The sequence below is a fragment of the Perna viridis genome, chromosome 1 (assembly GCF_037379345.1).
Source record: "Perna viridis isolate PV_CMFRI_1.1 ecotype Kerala chromosome 1, ASM3737934v1, whole genome shotgun sequence".
Classification (NCBI taxonomy): Eukaryota; Metazoa; Mollusca; class Bivalvia; order Mytilida; family Mytilidae; genus Perna; species Perna viridis.
Genome location: NC_142445.1, coordinates 58,150,211 through 58,165,310, shown reverse-complemented (window position 1 = coordinate 58,165,310; position 15,100 = coordinate 58,150,211). Strand labels below are relative to the sequence as shown.

At 33.7% G+C, this 15,100-nt stretch overlaps 1 protein-coding gene across 7 annotated transcripts in view; it reads right to left on the bottom strand.

Annotated features, from left to right (window-relative positions):
• Nucleotides 1–37: 37 nt before the first annotated feature.
• The window catches only part of LOC148629557 (neuroligin-2-like), a 32,319-nt gene continuing 17,256 nt past the window's right edge, over nucleotides 38–15,100 (bottom strand). For 4 of the 7 annotated variants that reach the window (XM_088553515.1, XM_088553506.1, XM_088553542.1 and 1 more), the window contains 7 exons: nucleotides 11,368–11,394; nucleotides 10,107–10,232; nucleotides 5,084–5,149; nucleotides 4,330–4,394; nucleotides 2,303–2,441; nucleotides 1,046–1,181; nucleotides 38–435 (listed from right to left, as the gene is read on the bottom strand). In XM_088553515.1, coding sequence (XP_088409641.1) covers nucleotides 183–435; nucleotides 1,046–1,181; nucleotides 2,303–2,441; nucleotides 4,330–4,394; nucleotides 5,084–5,149; nucleotides 10,107–10,232; nucleotides 11,368–11,394 — 812 coding nt within the window. In that variant the 3' untranslated portion in view covers nucleotides 38–182. Of the gene's footprint in view, nucleotides 436–1,045; nucleotides 1,182–1,379; nucleotides 1,449–2,302; nucleotides 2,442–4,329; nucleotides 4,395–5,083; nucleotides 5,150–10,106; nucleotides 10,233–11,367; nucleotides 11,395–15,100 lie in introns of all 7 variants that reach the window. The other 3 variants (XM_088553521.1, XM_088553526.1, XM_088553532.1) reach the window with 2 other exon arrangements.

The window sequence follows — 15,100 nt, the reverse complement described above, 5'->3', positions numbered from 1 at the left end:
TCAAACCTGCATAAGTATAAACATTAAACACTGTAAATAGACAGCATTTATAATAGTGAAATATTTTTACAAATTAATCAAATTATTGTTCTAAGATAATTAAGTGTATTAAAAGTTTTCATAAAAATTATATTTATTAAACCAATCACTGTATCACATACTTTTTGGAACCTGAAGTTTGTCTAACACAGTCTAATAAATGATAAGGAAATAACAAATAAAGTAATATAGCTGTATATACAAATCATGGCCATGGCATTATTACAAACAAATGTATTCTTAAACAAATATTTGAACCAAAAATCCATTCTTTCTGTCCTGAAACCTACTTCAGAGGTAACAACCGGCCTTCCTCCGGCATAGTAGAGCTTGTTGTATGATCTGAGAGAGCTGTCATATTTTCCTAGTTTTGTCTTCCCATCAAATGTAAGAAATCTTTAAAATGGAAAATATTAAAATAGAATATGTATATGTATTAAGACATTGGAATCTTCTCATATATAAAAAATGACGAATCAGTAATTCGTTTAGTTTCGTTTTCTCAGATTTTGATTTATTTGGTTGGGATTTTATTTTGTTTTGCTGATGTTGTTGTTAATTGCGAGTTTTGTATTTAGTAGTAAGGATGTCGTTTTTATGCAGGCATTAATTTTAATAAGTTTTGGTTTTAGTCATTTCTTTCCTAAAATTGTTATTTTTTATTGTATAGATAACAATATTGGAAATTAGTTCAAATACTATAAAATAAATTGTTCCAACCACTTCTTAATCAGTAGATTTGGTCAGATGTAAAATCAATGCCTTGCTTACAATTTTTTTTTATACTTTAGACTTCTTTGTAGTTGTAAAATTACTAGTAAAAGAAACGGAAGGGCAAAAATCATTATCTTGCATCAAGCTTTATTTGTATTGTGTGAGAGATTCATAACTTTTTTTCGTAACTTTTGCTATTTTGTTTAATTCAAGAACAGTTTTCTAACGTTTTTTTTGTCGACAAACCGGCCATTTCTAAAATTGAGTATAATAAAAATACCAAACTTAATACCCGTATTTTACATAGTTAGTAAACAGTCGCATTGTAGCCTTAGAAGTCTCAACATCTCGAAGTGTGTAGTTATGTACAGGATGGTCAACCAAAGGTACTCCGAATACATAAAATAAATCCCATCCATGTGGGATTCCTGAAAACAACCAAAACTTTTTGTAAAATCAGCATAAAAGGCTTTTACTGTTTCATTTTTAACTGTTGATTGATTGACTGTTATTTAATACCATGGGACAGAGAGTTCATGCATTTGAGGAAAATAAGGTATAGCCCAACGAGCAAACTCTGCTTTGTACAAGTCCAACACGCCGAGTGTCATTGTAGTCATACGTACGAGACTGTTCACCATCACCTTTTTGTATGCCCTCTCTATAACAATGCAAGAACCAAACTAATGAGCGACCTACAATGGGTGTTTGAATTATGCAATAAAGACCTTCATCTACTTGTTGGTCTTGCAGAAAATCTATTAGAAAAACAATATCAGGGTGTGTTGGACCGTGTATATTCCTTCGTTAAATGCACTAAAAGGTTCATTATTGCTTGAGCTGAATTAGTACACATCACATCATATCACATCTCACCACATCACCTAAAGTTATATTGTAACTGTTTCGTCTTAACTTTGTAAAACATAAATAAAACTAGTGATTTTGTATGCCTATACTTATATTGTAATTCTTATTATTTCAGGAGAAGACTTCATAAGTAAGTTAATTTGCTTGTATCTGATCCATTTTGTTTATTACAAATAACATTTGTTTAAACAAACTAGCCGAGTCTAGTCTTTCTTGTACTAGCTCACATAATTAAAACTCCCGTGTAACCCTACTCGGACAATCTGACTCAGAGCTAGCCAATCATTTCTGTATCACCCAGAATTCCGAGTGCTCGACACGGAAGAAGTGACTACCAACCTAAAAGTCTTTTGTATAATTATTCAGTCTGAAATCGACTTACGACCATCTGTACTTGAGGTGAGCACACTTAACTGAGTCAACTGAGGTAGTTGTTTTTATTGACCTTCTTGGTTGTGTTGTAGGTTGTGACCAGTATCTAGAGACAGTAGCAAAAGCCCACCGAACTTTTTGGCCATTTTTTAAATTAACCTTAAACATGCATTCGAGAAAAGTTTCTTGTCATACAAAATTTAAAACGTAATCACAATAAATATTTTTACTCTTATTAAGTATTAATAACAATGACTTTAAAATGTTACTTTACATTCATTCCTGTCAGATGATTAAAGAAAAATACCTTGCCAATCTGCACCTGTCAATTTTTGGGAAACATACTCAAAGCTGAGTAAGTATACATTATCAATCCACCTCGATATCAGATCTGCAAGTTTGACCATTGGGGCAAAGAAAACTACATCAGATTGCATTTGTAAGGCCTACAAGAAAGATAAATATTGCGCTTAGTAAACTGCTTCCGGCAACAAAACTGAGTATTCTTTTTCAAAAGTTTTGAGTTTCATATTATTTGTAGTATAATTTTAGAATATGCATGCTACGAATTAACGACCAAACCATAAAGAAGATTCACAATTAGTAGAATAGACAGACTAACAATTTAGTATTACGTTTGTAAAATATTGCTCAATAAGCTGCTTTTTTTATTAAATAAACTCAAATATCGGCAAACAAATACCTAAGATTCAGAAGTGAGATAATTCAAATGAATCGAAATTAAAAAAAAAAAAAAAAACAATCTTCACAATGTGAACGCAATTTAGAGAACCGAATAAAATAGATTACACCTAAAAACTGAAGATAACAAAAGCAAGACGTCACAAATAACCCCCCCCCCCAAAAAAAAAAAACAAAACAAAACAAAACAAAAAAAAAACAACCAAAAAAACAAAACAACAAACAAACAAACAAACAAACAAAAACATAAACAAAACGAAAAAACAAAAGCACTAGCAATATCAGCTCCCACAAAAAACGAATGACATTAGGTGCTCCGAAAGAGTTAGCATGTTCTGCTCCACCAGCGGCACTTGTCATTTTGCAAATGAGCATAATCAGGTAACAGTCTAGCAACTATGATGCAGCTCACCGACAGGAGTCAATAAGAGGTCCCGTCACCAAGTGCGAAATCGTTGAATTCCACAAAGAACCATGATGTACTTATATCGAACTTAGTGTTCAAATAAAATAAAACGGAATAAGTTTAACTAGTTCAATTATATTTAAATTATAAAACGTAGTTATTTTAGTTGTTTTTAAAACAAAGTACTATGTATTAAAGATAAATAAAACGCAAGATAGGAATTCACTTTAAAGAATGTTATTCAAAACTGTTCCGAGGAACAAAATAAAGGAACTGTAAGAAAATGAATTAACAATTAACTTGGAAACACGTTGCATTATTACATATTATATCAATAGTATAGAAAAAAAAACAATTACGCATTCAATTGTGTTCCAATGAATTATATATTTTCTGTCATCTGTTCAGTAGAGTAATCACGGGAACCAAGGTTCTAGCGTATCAGGGACAAAGACTAGACATGGAGAACAGACATACAGTCCTTGTCAATATTTTGATTGCGATTCAATCTCGATCAGCTATCGTTAAACTATCATAATTTCATTTATATAAAACAAGGCTTTTTCAAATAACTTATGATTTTATGCGAAAAACAATATACTTCAGGACTGGGTTTCATAAAATCGCAAATTAAGAATTTCCTCTAACCCTGATTTTTTCAACAAATCTTCAATTTCAAGTGACCTGATTGGTCGAATTTTTAGTTAGAAAAGGAAAATCTCAGTTTGAGATTCTTTTTTTATGAAACTGGGCACAGAATTAGAGAGAACCAAGATTCGTGCAAAAATAAAAAAAAAATGTAATTCAGGGAAATAGACTATACATAGAAAAAAGACACACACAACAAGGAACATAAAATAACCATAAAAAGTACAAACAAAGTAACAATTGTAAATGAGCAACCAGGATTTCACTAAAATGGAGCATGGACCAGGTGCACCGTTACAAAAGATTACTACATCTTCCTATCGATTACTTGATTGAACGCAAAACTGTCCTTTCATCCATTGAAGTAAACTTAACGAACTAGATAAATTCAACAGTTCTGTTTCGTTCAAAGAATTTTAACTAAACTTAATAGAAGTCATTACATCACATAATAAATTAAGTTCGTTAATATCCATTTACTGTACATTAGAAAAATAGTTGACAATTATTATTCAATTTTAGAAATACATATATAATGAAAGAAAGTGTGACAAGTTTACAGTTTAACATTTTCTTACTTGAGGTAATGATGATGTAGAAGTATTCTTTTCTAACCATTCATAGAAAACCTTTTCTGCTTGCTCTGTAAATAATTTCATAATTTATCGACAAAGATTTAGTCAGTAGACAACATTAATAATTTAAAAGTCACAAGTTTAATACAAAGAAACAGTCCAACGAGATTTATATGTTATGTATAATGTTACTTTAGTCGTACATAAATTGTATTTATCCCCTTGATAAGATTTTACGATTCACATCAAAATGACGGTGAGTGTGCACATATACACTCCATAACAATATGTCGAATAAAATAAAATAATAAAAAAACACAATCAATTTCAAGGTGATCCACGAATTTTCTTATGATAAAGACAAAAATGTTAAATCAACATAAAGATATAAACAACAAATCCTAATATTTGTGCAAAAATACACGGTTTTGGAGGGGTTGCGTTTATAAGGTATTTTATGGTTGAGTATTGTTAGAATTCGTCTGTCTACTTACTTCGACAGAAATTACAAAATCAAAATCACGGTATATAATGCATCTATACTTCATAAAAATACATGTTACTAAATTTGAAGATATCCGACCCTCGATTTCAAAGGAATTGAGATTACAAGTATTGGCCGTTCGGTACTAATATCTGGTCCACATCAGCCTTATCGGGGGACAATATAAATAGAAATATATTTAAATTCATGGAATCGTGTTCACTACATGCTAATGAGACTAATACTTAATTTAATAAACAATGTAATGCTTACTTAGAAAGCCCTCGCTGTAATATCCTTTGAAGCGTTCAGCGAAATAATCCATGGAACTTTTATAACCTATAAAAAAGAAAAAGCAGGAATTTAATTCATTCGTAAGTTTCAAATCATTGGTGAATATTTTTACCAGTACTAACGATCAGTCTTCAAACCCATACTGAACCAAGAAAACGCCAAATTCCAGCCTAGTACATTACAAAATTCAATCCCGATTGCCCTACAGCGTCGACCTTCAGTAGTACTAAGAGCAAACTTCCAAAACTTTACTTACCTACCTTCAACGGCAGCCCATATGAATAAGCCGTACACCGTAAAATATCTTTGACCAACAAGCAACGTGTCAATTACCCGAAACCTTTCCTAAATGATTAAGCACTCCAAATTGTCAATGGATATGCACTTACTAAATAAAAAGCGATATGGCCAAAATCACAATATCAAGCAACGCTACATGAATGCACTCTTTATCCATAAATCTGTGGTATCCTTAATGGCCTCTCTACCTAAGACGATGACTGTGATTTACCGTTTGTATACTGGATTCTAAAATTCCACAAGAATTCATATGAATAACCACACATAGCAGGATCCGCAGAACATACCATTAAACCTCTTTTAAAACATTTAAGAGGGTCTTCAGTCCTACCACGACACTTGTTACATATACTCCCTTGGTGGTATTAGTTCAATGTAGATCCTGAAAACATGGTACCTCGTTGTTACTCCAATAAAGACGGTACATTTATATACAAATATGTATTAGAGATTCCTCATACTTTGAAAAAACAAATTCAAATCATCTTCTAAATATACCGAAAATGATGTTATTAAAATGCTGAAAGTATTTAACGACAACATATTTTTCCAGTGTAAGGGATGCGTTTTTCAAACAACAGTCGACTTTCCAATGGGAACAAAAGGTAACCCTCAACTCGCTGACCTTGACATATTCCTCACTCTTTTAGGTTGATTTTGTAGCTGATCTGATCCAAAGGAAGCAACATTGTTTAGCTAAATCCTTTATTCTCAGTTTCCGCTATATCGATAACGTATTATTGTCAAACAATACTAAATTAAGGGATTTTATGCATCACATCTATCCCGAAGAAAATAAAAAGATAAAAAGAGATAAAAGATAGTACAGACACTGTAAAGTTAGTCTCATATCTTAACCTACACTTAAATATTGGTGAAATACTATTGGTCAAACAATACGATAAACACGAAGACATTTCATTCCGTATTGTCAACCTTCTTTCATCTGAGTCAACATTCCATCAGTGTGTATGAAATTTTCATATCACAACTCATACGTTTCCAGAACTTTCCGTAACTATTCCAGACTTTTTGTATGGCACTAGACTTCTCTCGATTAGGCTTCTAGGTCGTCATCATGAACTCTTGGATCGCGACAGTGTACCCATCGCACCATGAAAACCGACTTGTTCAACGTGCCATAATTTTCCTTTCCTCTTACCTTGGGCTTGACTTTTTATGAGCCATTCGGCGGGTGTTTCCAGAGAGCACAGGACGCTTAGCCTACCGGTGCTCCTGGTCCATGCTCCCAGTATTTAGTGGAGTCCGAGTGGTTAATTTATTTGTGTTACTTTGTATATGCTATTTTGTGTATTTTATGTTCATTGTTTGGTGTGTCTGTTTTCCATGTCTGGTCTTGATTTCTGGATTACATTCTTGTGATTTCTGCGATAATTTTTGTTCCTTTGATTACTTCGTGGCATTCCATGCACCAGAGTTAAAGTAGTTACTGCCACACGTTATGTATGAAGATTCGAGTCTTTGGATCTTAATTCGGAAACCATTTGTTCCTTGTATCAGAGATATTGAACGAATTACCGGGAAAATGTGGACAAATTTAGCGAAAGAACATAAATCTATCTACAGATTGGCAGTTACAAGACTTACGCGAAAGCGTATTCCATGAAATCAACATGCTAGAAGCCGGAGATGATTTGAACACGCCTTATAGTGAGCCCATATCTATTCTTGAATTTGTTACTAATACCGAACCTCGTTATAAGTGCGAACCTTAAACAGTTAGTCTCTAAATAATCGCACTGCTCAGCAAAAGAATTGTGTATACTGCAAGAACGTCACAGACTAAAAATTGCGATTAACTATTATAAAAAAATCCACCTTTGTTTCAATTGCATTAGACACCACAATATATTGAATGAACCTCTAAACAAACATGCAAACACTGAAAGAAATAACACAAAACTAGATAATGTAAGACTCGCGAGGAGTTATCACGGTGTTGATCTTGAGGCCAATATGGTTTGCATTCACATGCAGTCTTTGTGTCTTGCTTTGTTTATCCCGTATTTTAATGATAACAGATCCAGATCATCATCAAAGTCTAGATATCTTCCAGTTTTGTTGTGGAGTTCCTTCTTATTCCTCTTTGTTCCCTTTCTGTTGCTGTTTTCATTCTGATTATTCGCCCTCTACTGATACTGTGCATTTGAAAGTTTCGTACAGTAGTTTTACCATCCATTAACTGGTCTGGTATGCCATAGCACTCTTTGATGGACCAGATGCCATCTCTATGGATGGAATCAAGTGCCTTCTCAAAATCAACATAATTTACAAACAATGCTGCATTTCACTCGGTACACTGCTGATCTGTAGACAGACAATTTTATATTAGGCTTCAATTAAGAATATCAAGTGATTCAGCACTATGAATCTCCAAGATAATATTTTGCAAAAGTAGGTTTAAATATGCGTTCATAGCTTCAAATTATATTAGACGCTAGACAAATCTGAGAATGTACTGGACAATGCATATCTAGTATCAATATTTGGCATGAGATTGAACACCCATTTGACACAGTCACTTTTTTTCATAAACAGATTTCAAATGCCGAAACAAAGATGCTATTGCAACAAATTTTAATATAATGAGACAATATTTAAAGGTGTACGTTCCGTTAGGGTGACAACGCCAAGTCACGGTTAGAAGTAAAATGTTGATGCAGTCAATCTGGGAGTCTAAAATCACCTGTGATTACAAAGTTAGTACGCCTGAAATACGAAATTACATTGCAAAAAATGTGAAATTAGACTTCCAACGAAGCTGCCTAAACAGAACTATGAGTTAAAAAGACAATGAACAACCACTCATTTCCACAAACACAAGTATTACGGATAACGGTGCATGTGCCTAATTTGTACGAGAAACTAAGAATATACGATGATGTCTTAAACCAAGTTGCACCGTCAAAGAAGTTGATCATACCGAAACTCGAATTATAATACACCATAACAGGACAACAGCAATACAACAATTGAAAAAAACATAGCCGTCAATCACACATTTCTTTAGAGTGACAGTCTCATTGTGTTGAGTTGATCAAAACGGATAAATCACAGGCAGCTTTCCTAAGAAACAGAGTGCAATAAATCAAGGGGAAAACTTGTCATTTCGATTAGCGATATTGTCCGACCCACTGTTACCCGGTAGATTTATTATCCAATGGTATACAGTTCAACAAATTGAAAACTTGAGTCATATGGAATCACGGACCATTGTGGAATACAAACCAGCAATATTGGCCTACATAGACTGTTAATAAAACATTTTCTTACTTTAGCGGGTATGGAGGAGTCCAACCAATAAAAAACGACATGCCTAAAAACAATACAAACCACTCAAAATTTTGTCCAATCAGAAGCAACACCGTGTTAGTCCGTATGTACTTAAATATTTAAGAATTTGCAATGATCAAGATAAGCTGATAGAAGTACTCTCCATGAATGTAATAAATGACACCGCAGTACGATTAGTAAAGAAATTTTACCGATTTATGGATTATTCTGAAATTAAGATAAAAAAATGCACAATTTAGTGAAGGATCTACGTTTGTACCTAAATGTAAGCAATATTATTCGATTTGGAACAAATTTCAGATTCTTCATCCTACAAAGGATACACTAATCGATCTCATCATTTAAGATGCACACACAAGGAATTTCCATCAGGAGTTGAAAATATTGGCACAATATAATTCGATACCAGTAACTTCCCCGTTAGAACACCGTGCAACTTCCCTGATCCACCCCAATTACCAGCAGATATAGTTCATGACTGTTTAATTTACTGTAACATGAGTAGATTTCAATGGTTTAATGAACATCAGATCTAAGACAAATAAGGAGTTTGTCTTTTCACCTGCTCCTGCACACGACTCTTGCAGCTCGAATATGTAAACGACCTTTCTCAAGAATCTTTCCTACAATATGTAGCTTTCCGTCGATTTTTGAGCCGAGAATCTGCATTTCCTACCATGATTTCCTATAATGCTATAGCATTTGTGGCGGGAACGAACTTTACTTATTGAATGTAAACATTGTCCGGGACAACAAAAACACTATGGGTTTATTTATCATTGAAGACCATATGATGACCTTTAGAAGTTGGTATTGGTAAATGACTGTCTCACTTGCAATCTTACCACATCTCCTATATTTGTATTTACGATTTTAAGGTGATATAAACAAGCGATATGGTACATAGATGAAGGATCAAAAGTGAATTGGACTTAAACCCTGATAGACAAACCCATATATGGTAAAACACTAAGACTAGTGAGGTCACCCATACTGGATCCTCGCAATGGTGTGGCATCAAGACTTATTAAAAATTTTACCAGTTTGAAGTAAACGTATTCAGTGACAACATAGAGACACTAAAACCACACGCTGCAAAGAGTGAAGGTGATGGAGTTAACAAGAAAATAGACTGGACTGTGTTAAAATAAATTTAAATAACCGTTGAGATCATAATTAAGTATGAGAATCTGTCGACTTAATTCATTCTAGTGCATTCTTTGGGCGTGGAAAAAAATTAAATCAGAAAAAAAATCGAAATATTGACCACAAGAAAATGAAATAGTTTTAACCTCTATTATAAATGAAATGAAAAGTCACTGAATAGCTGAAATGAAATTAAGTCAAAAGATTCTCATTATAGTTAATAAGATTAGAAATACTTGACATTCCAAAGGAAGTACTCGCTGTCCTTTTACGCTTAAGGATTCCATGTCGTAAATTGAAAGCTTCCCATTAATATCTGGACTCACCATGTCTTTTTTAGAGGATTTTACAAGTCCTCGAGCCCTAGCTCAAAATATGAGAGAACGTAAAGACGAAATAACAGAACGTAAAGTGAAAATGGAAGAAAATAAATACAAAACGACAAGACGTAAAGACGCTACTACATGACGTTAACATAGAATGCCCACATGTAATCATTAAATCACAGCAAGTAATATAAAAGTGACAACACATAAATGAAAGTGTATTTCATCAGATATTTTAGAAGTTCAATTCGTTCGCGGTAAAGGCATTTCTATTGTAACGTTATGTATCTTTGATGTTGTATAACTTATCATATCTTCCATGAACTTAATTGACATTCAAACTAGCAATCGTCTTCATTGGCCGTCAAAACTATTTATTCTACGATAACAATGCAGCACCGAGAATTTCTAAAAAGTGTCATTAAAGGAATAAGGTCTGTTTTAGTGCTTTCGAATTTTCGCGCTAGAACTCTAACAAATAGCTTCTGAAACAGGGTTATGTTGCTACAAGATTGAAGTCATCACTAGAGAAGTTTTATGGTTGTCATCATGAACTCGTGGATCGTTACGGTGTATCCATATACGCCATAAAAACTGATTTATTCAACGGGTCATAGTTCTCCTTTCCTCGTTTGTCTACCCCGGACTTGACTTTGTATGAGCAACTCGGCGGGTGTTTCCCGAAAAACAGAGGACGCTTACCCTACCAGTGCACCTGGTCCATGATCCCAGTTTTTAGTGAAGTCCGAGTTGCTCATTTGCTTTTGTTACTTTGTATGTATGATTTTAGTTACTTAATGTTCTTTGTTGTGTATGTCTGTTTTCCATGTCTGATCTTTGTCCCTGGATTACATCCTTGATTACCGCTATAACCTGCATTAGCATTCTGGAGATGGACACGACAATTATTAATATGATAATATGTACTTTTCTTTGAACTAGAATTAACAACATTAGAACAGGTAATAATTTGTTAAACAATATTCCACTATTTCAGCAGAAAAAAGATTTTCTAGCTGCAGTACCTAGTTAAGGATACGTTTAGTAATGCTTGTTTTATCTTTGCAAACAAAAAACTGATTCGATAACAGAGACTACAGAGAATGCTTTTTTTATTCAGATGAAATCGTTTAAGGTTTCAAATTTTTGTAATAACAAACGAAATATTGTACATACCAATCGATTCTAATCCAGTATCAAATGCTGTCAAAAACAAAATACATATAAATGATTGATTGATATCTGTTTAGTGAGATGCACAAAAACGAAATAAAGTACAAAATTGTAAAAAAAGTAAATGCTTAACAAAGAACTTTGCAAATTATTTTGTCTCTACCTTCTTCGTTATGCATCAGAAAAATACAATGAATCTGACTCGCTCACCTGATTCATGTTGCCTACAAAGGGCAATCACTATAAAGAAACGTCTTAGAACTTCGACCCAATGAAAACTTAAAAAGGTCCTTTTGTAAAAAAAAATAATCATTAATTGAAAATTTGTTTTACATATCACGGTTTTCACGATATTGGCTAATGACTGCAAAACGAGCATTTTTCACCTATCAAGGGCAATATTTCTAACAAAGAGACCACACACAAAATTGACTTAATAATGAAAGAGTTATCAAGGGAACCAAGGTTATAGCGGTAATCAAAAGAATGTTATCCAGGGACAAATACCAAACATGGAAAACAGACATACACAACAAAGAACATAAAGTAACTAAAATCATACATACAAAGTAACAAAAGTAAATGAGTAATTGCAGATCACGCAATTTTGCATCTGAAATGTGATTTCAAATTCACACTATCTTTTCAAGTCTTAAAATAAAGACGGCGTAAAACAATTTATCCCAATGGCGGCCATTCTGCTACCAACATGAACTTGTATTTTATAATTTAAAAAAAAAGATACTCTAAAGAAGATTGTGGCCAAATGTCTCCTTCATCAGATTGTGGTTACAAAGAAAAAGATTTTCAAAAATTTTCGTAGTCAATCTGGGAGTCTAAAATCACCTGTGATTACAAAGTTAGTACGCCTGAAATACGAAATTACATTGCAAAAAATGTGAAATTAGACTTCCAACGAAGCTGCCTAAACAGAACTATGAGTTAAAAAGACAATGAACAACCACTCATTTCCACAAACACAAGTATTACGGATAACGGTGCATGTGCCTAATTTGTACGAGAAACTAAGAATATACGATGATGTCTTAAACCAAGTTGCACCGTCAAAGAAGTTGATCATACCGAAACTCGAATTATAATACACCATAACAGGACAACAGCAATACAACAATTGAAAAAAACATAGCCGTCAATCACACATTTCTTTAGAGTGACAGTCTCATTGTGTTGAGTTGATCAAAACGGATAAATCACAGGCAGCTTTCCTAAGAAACAGAGTGCAATAAATCAAGGGGAAAACTTGTCATTTCGATTAGCGATATTGTCCGACCCACTGTTACCCGGTAGATTTATTATCCAATGGTATACAGTTCAACAAATTGAAAACTTGAGTCATATAGAATCACGGACCATTGTGGAATACAAACCAGCAATATTGGCCTACATAGACTGTTAATAAAACATTTTCTTACTTTAGCGGGTATGGAGGAGTCCAACCAATAAAAAACGACATGCCTAAAAACAATACAAACCACTCAAAATTTTGTCCAATCAGAAGCAACACCGTGTTAGTCCGTATGTACTTAAATATTTAAGAATTTGCAATGATCAAGATAAGCTGATAGAAGTATTCTCCATGAATGTAATAAATGACACCGCAGTACGATTAGTAAAGAAATTTTACCGATTTATGGATTATTCTGAAATTAAGATAAAAAAATGCACAATTTAGTGAAGGATCTACGTTTGTACATAAATGTAAGCAATATTATTCGATTTGGAACAAATTTCAGATTCTTCATCCTACAAAGGATACACTAATTGATCTCATCATTTAAGATGCACCCACAAGGAATTTCCATCAGGAGTTGAAAATATTGGCACAATATAATTCGATACCAGTAACTTCCCCGTTAGAACACCGTGCAACTTCCCTGATCCACCCCAATTACCAGCAGATATAGTTCATGACTGTTTAATTTACTGTAACATGAGTAGATTTCAATGGTTTAATGAACATCAGATCTAAGACAAATAAGGAGTTTGTCTTTTCACCTGCTCCTGCACACGACTCTTGCAGCTCGAATATGTAAACGGCCTTTCTCAAGAATCTTTCCTACAATATGTAGCTTTCCGTCGATTTTTGAGCCGAGAATCTGCATTTCCTACCATGATTTCCTATAATGCTATAGCATTTGTGGCGGGAACGAACTTTACTTATTGAATGTAAACATTGTCCGGGACAACAAAAACACTATGGGTTTATTTATCATTGAAGACCATATGATGACCTTTAGAAGTTGGTATTGGTAAATGACTGTCTCACTTGCAATCTTACCACATCTCCTATATTTGTATTTACGATTTCAAGGTGATATAAACAAGCGATATGGTACATAGATGAAGGATCAAAAGTGAATTGGACTTAAACCCTGATAGACAAACCCATATATGGTAAAACACTAAGACTAGTGAGGTCACCCATACTGGATCCTCGCAATGGTGTGGCATCAAGACTTATTAAAAATTTTACCAGTTTGAAGTAAACGTATTCAGTGACAACATAGAGACACTAAAACCACACGCTGCAAAGAGTGAAGGTGATGGAGTTAACAAGAAAATAGACTGGACTGTGTTAAAATAAATTTAAATAACCGTTGAGATCATAATTAAGTATGAGAATCTGTCGACTTAATTCATTCTAGTGCATTCTTTTGGCGTGGAAAAAAATTAAATCAGAAAAAAAATCGAAATATTGACCACAAGAAAATGAAATAGTTTTAACCTCTATTATAAATGAAATGAAAAGTCACTGAATAGCTGAAATGAAATTAATTCAAAAGATTCTCATTATAGTTAATAAGATTAGAAATACTTGACATTCCAAAGGAAGTACTCGCTGTCCTTTTACGCTTAAGGATTCCATGTCGTAAATTGAAAGCTTCCCATTAATATCTGGACTCACCATGTCTTTTTTAGAGGATTTTACAAGTCCTCGAGCCCTAGCTCAAAATACGAGAGAACGTAAAGACGAAATAACAGAACGTAAAGTGAAAATGGAAGAAAGTAAAGACAAAACGACAAGACGTAAAGACGTTACTACATGACGTTAACATAGAATGCCCACATGTAATCATTAAATCACAGCAAGTAATATAAAAGTGACAACACATAAATGAAAGTGTATTTCATCAGATAGTTTAGAAGTTCAATTCATTCGCGGTAAAGGCATTTCTATTGTAACGTTATGTATCTTTGATGTTGTATAACTTATCATATCTTCCATGAACTTAATTGACATTCAAACTAGCAATCGTCTTCGTTGGCCGTCAAAACTATTTATTCTACGATAACAATGCAGCACCGAGAATTTCTAAAAAGTGTCATTAAAGGAATAAGGTCTGTTTTAGTGCTATCGAATTTTCGCGCTAGAACTCTAACAAATAGCTTCTGAAACAGGGTTATGTTGCTACAAGATTGAAGTCATCACTAGAGAAGTTTTATGGTCGTCATCATGAACTCGTGGATCGTTACGGTGTATCCATATACGCCATGAAAACTGATTTATTCAACGGGTCATAGTTCTCCTTTCCTCGTTTGTCTACCCCGGACTTGACTTTGTATGAGCAACTCGGCGGGTGTTTCCCGAAAAACAGAGGACGCTTACCCTACCAGTGCACCTGGTCCATGATCCCAGTTTTTAGTGAAGTCCGAGTTGCTCATTTGCTTTTGTTACTTTGTATGTATGATTTTAGTTACTTAATGTTCTTTGTTG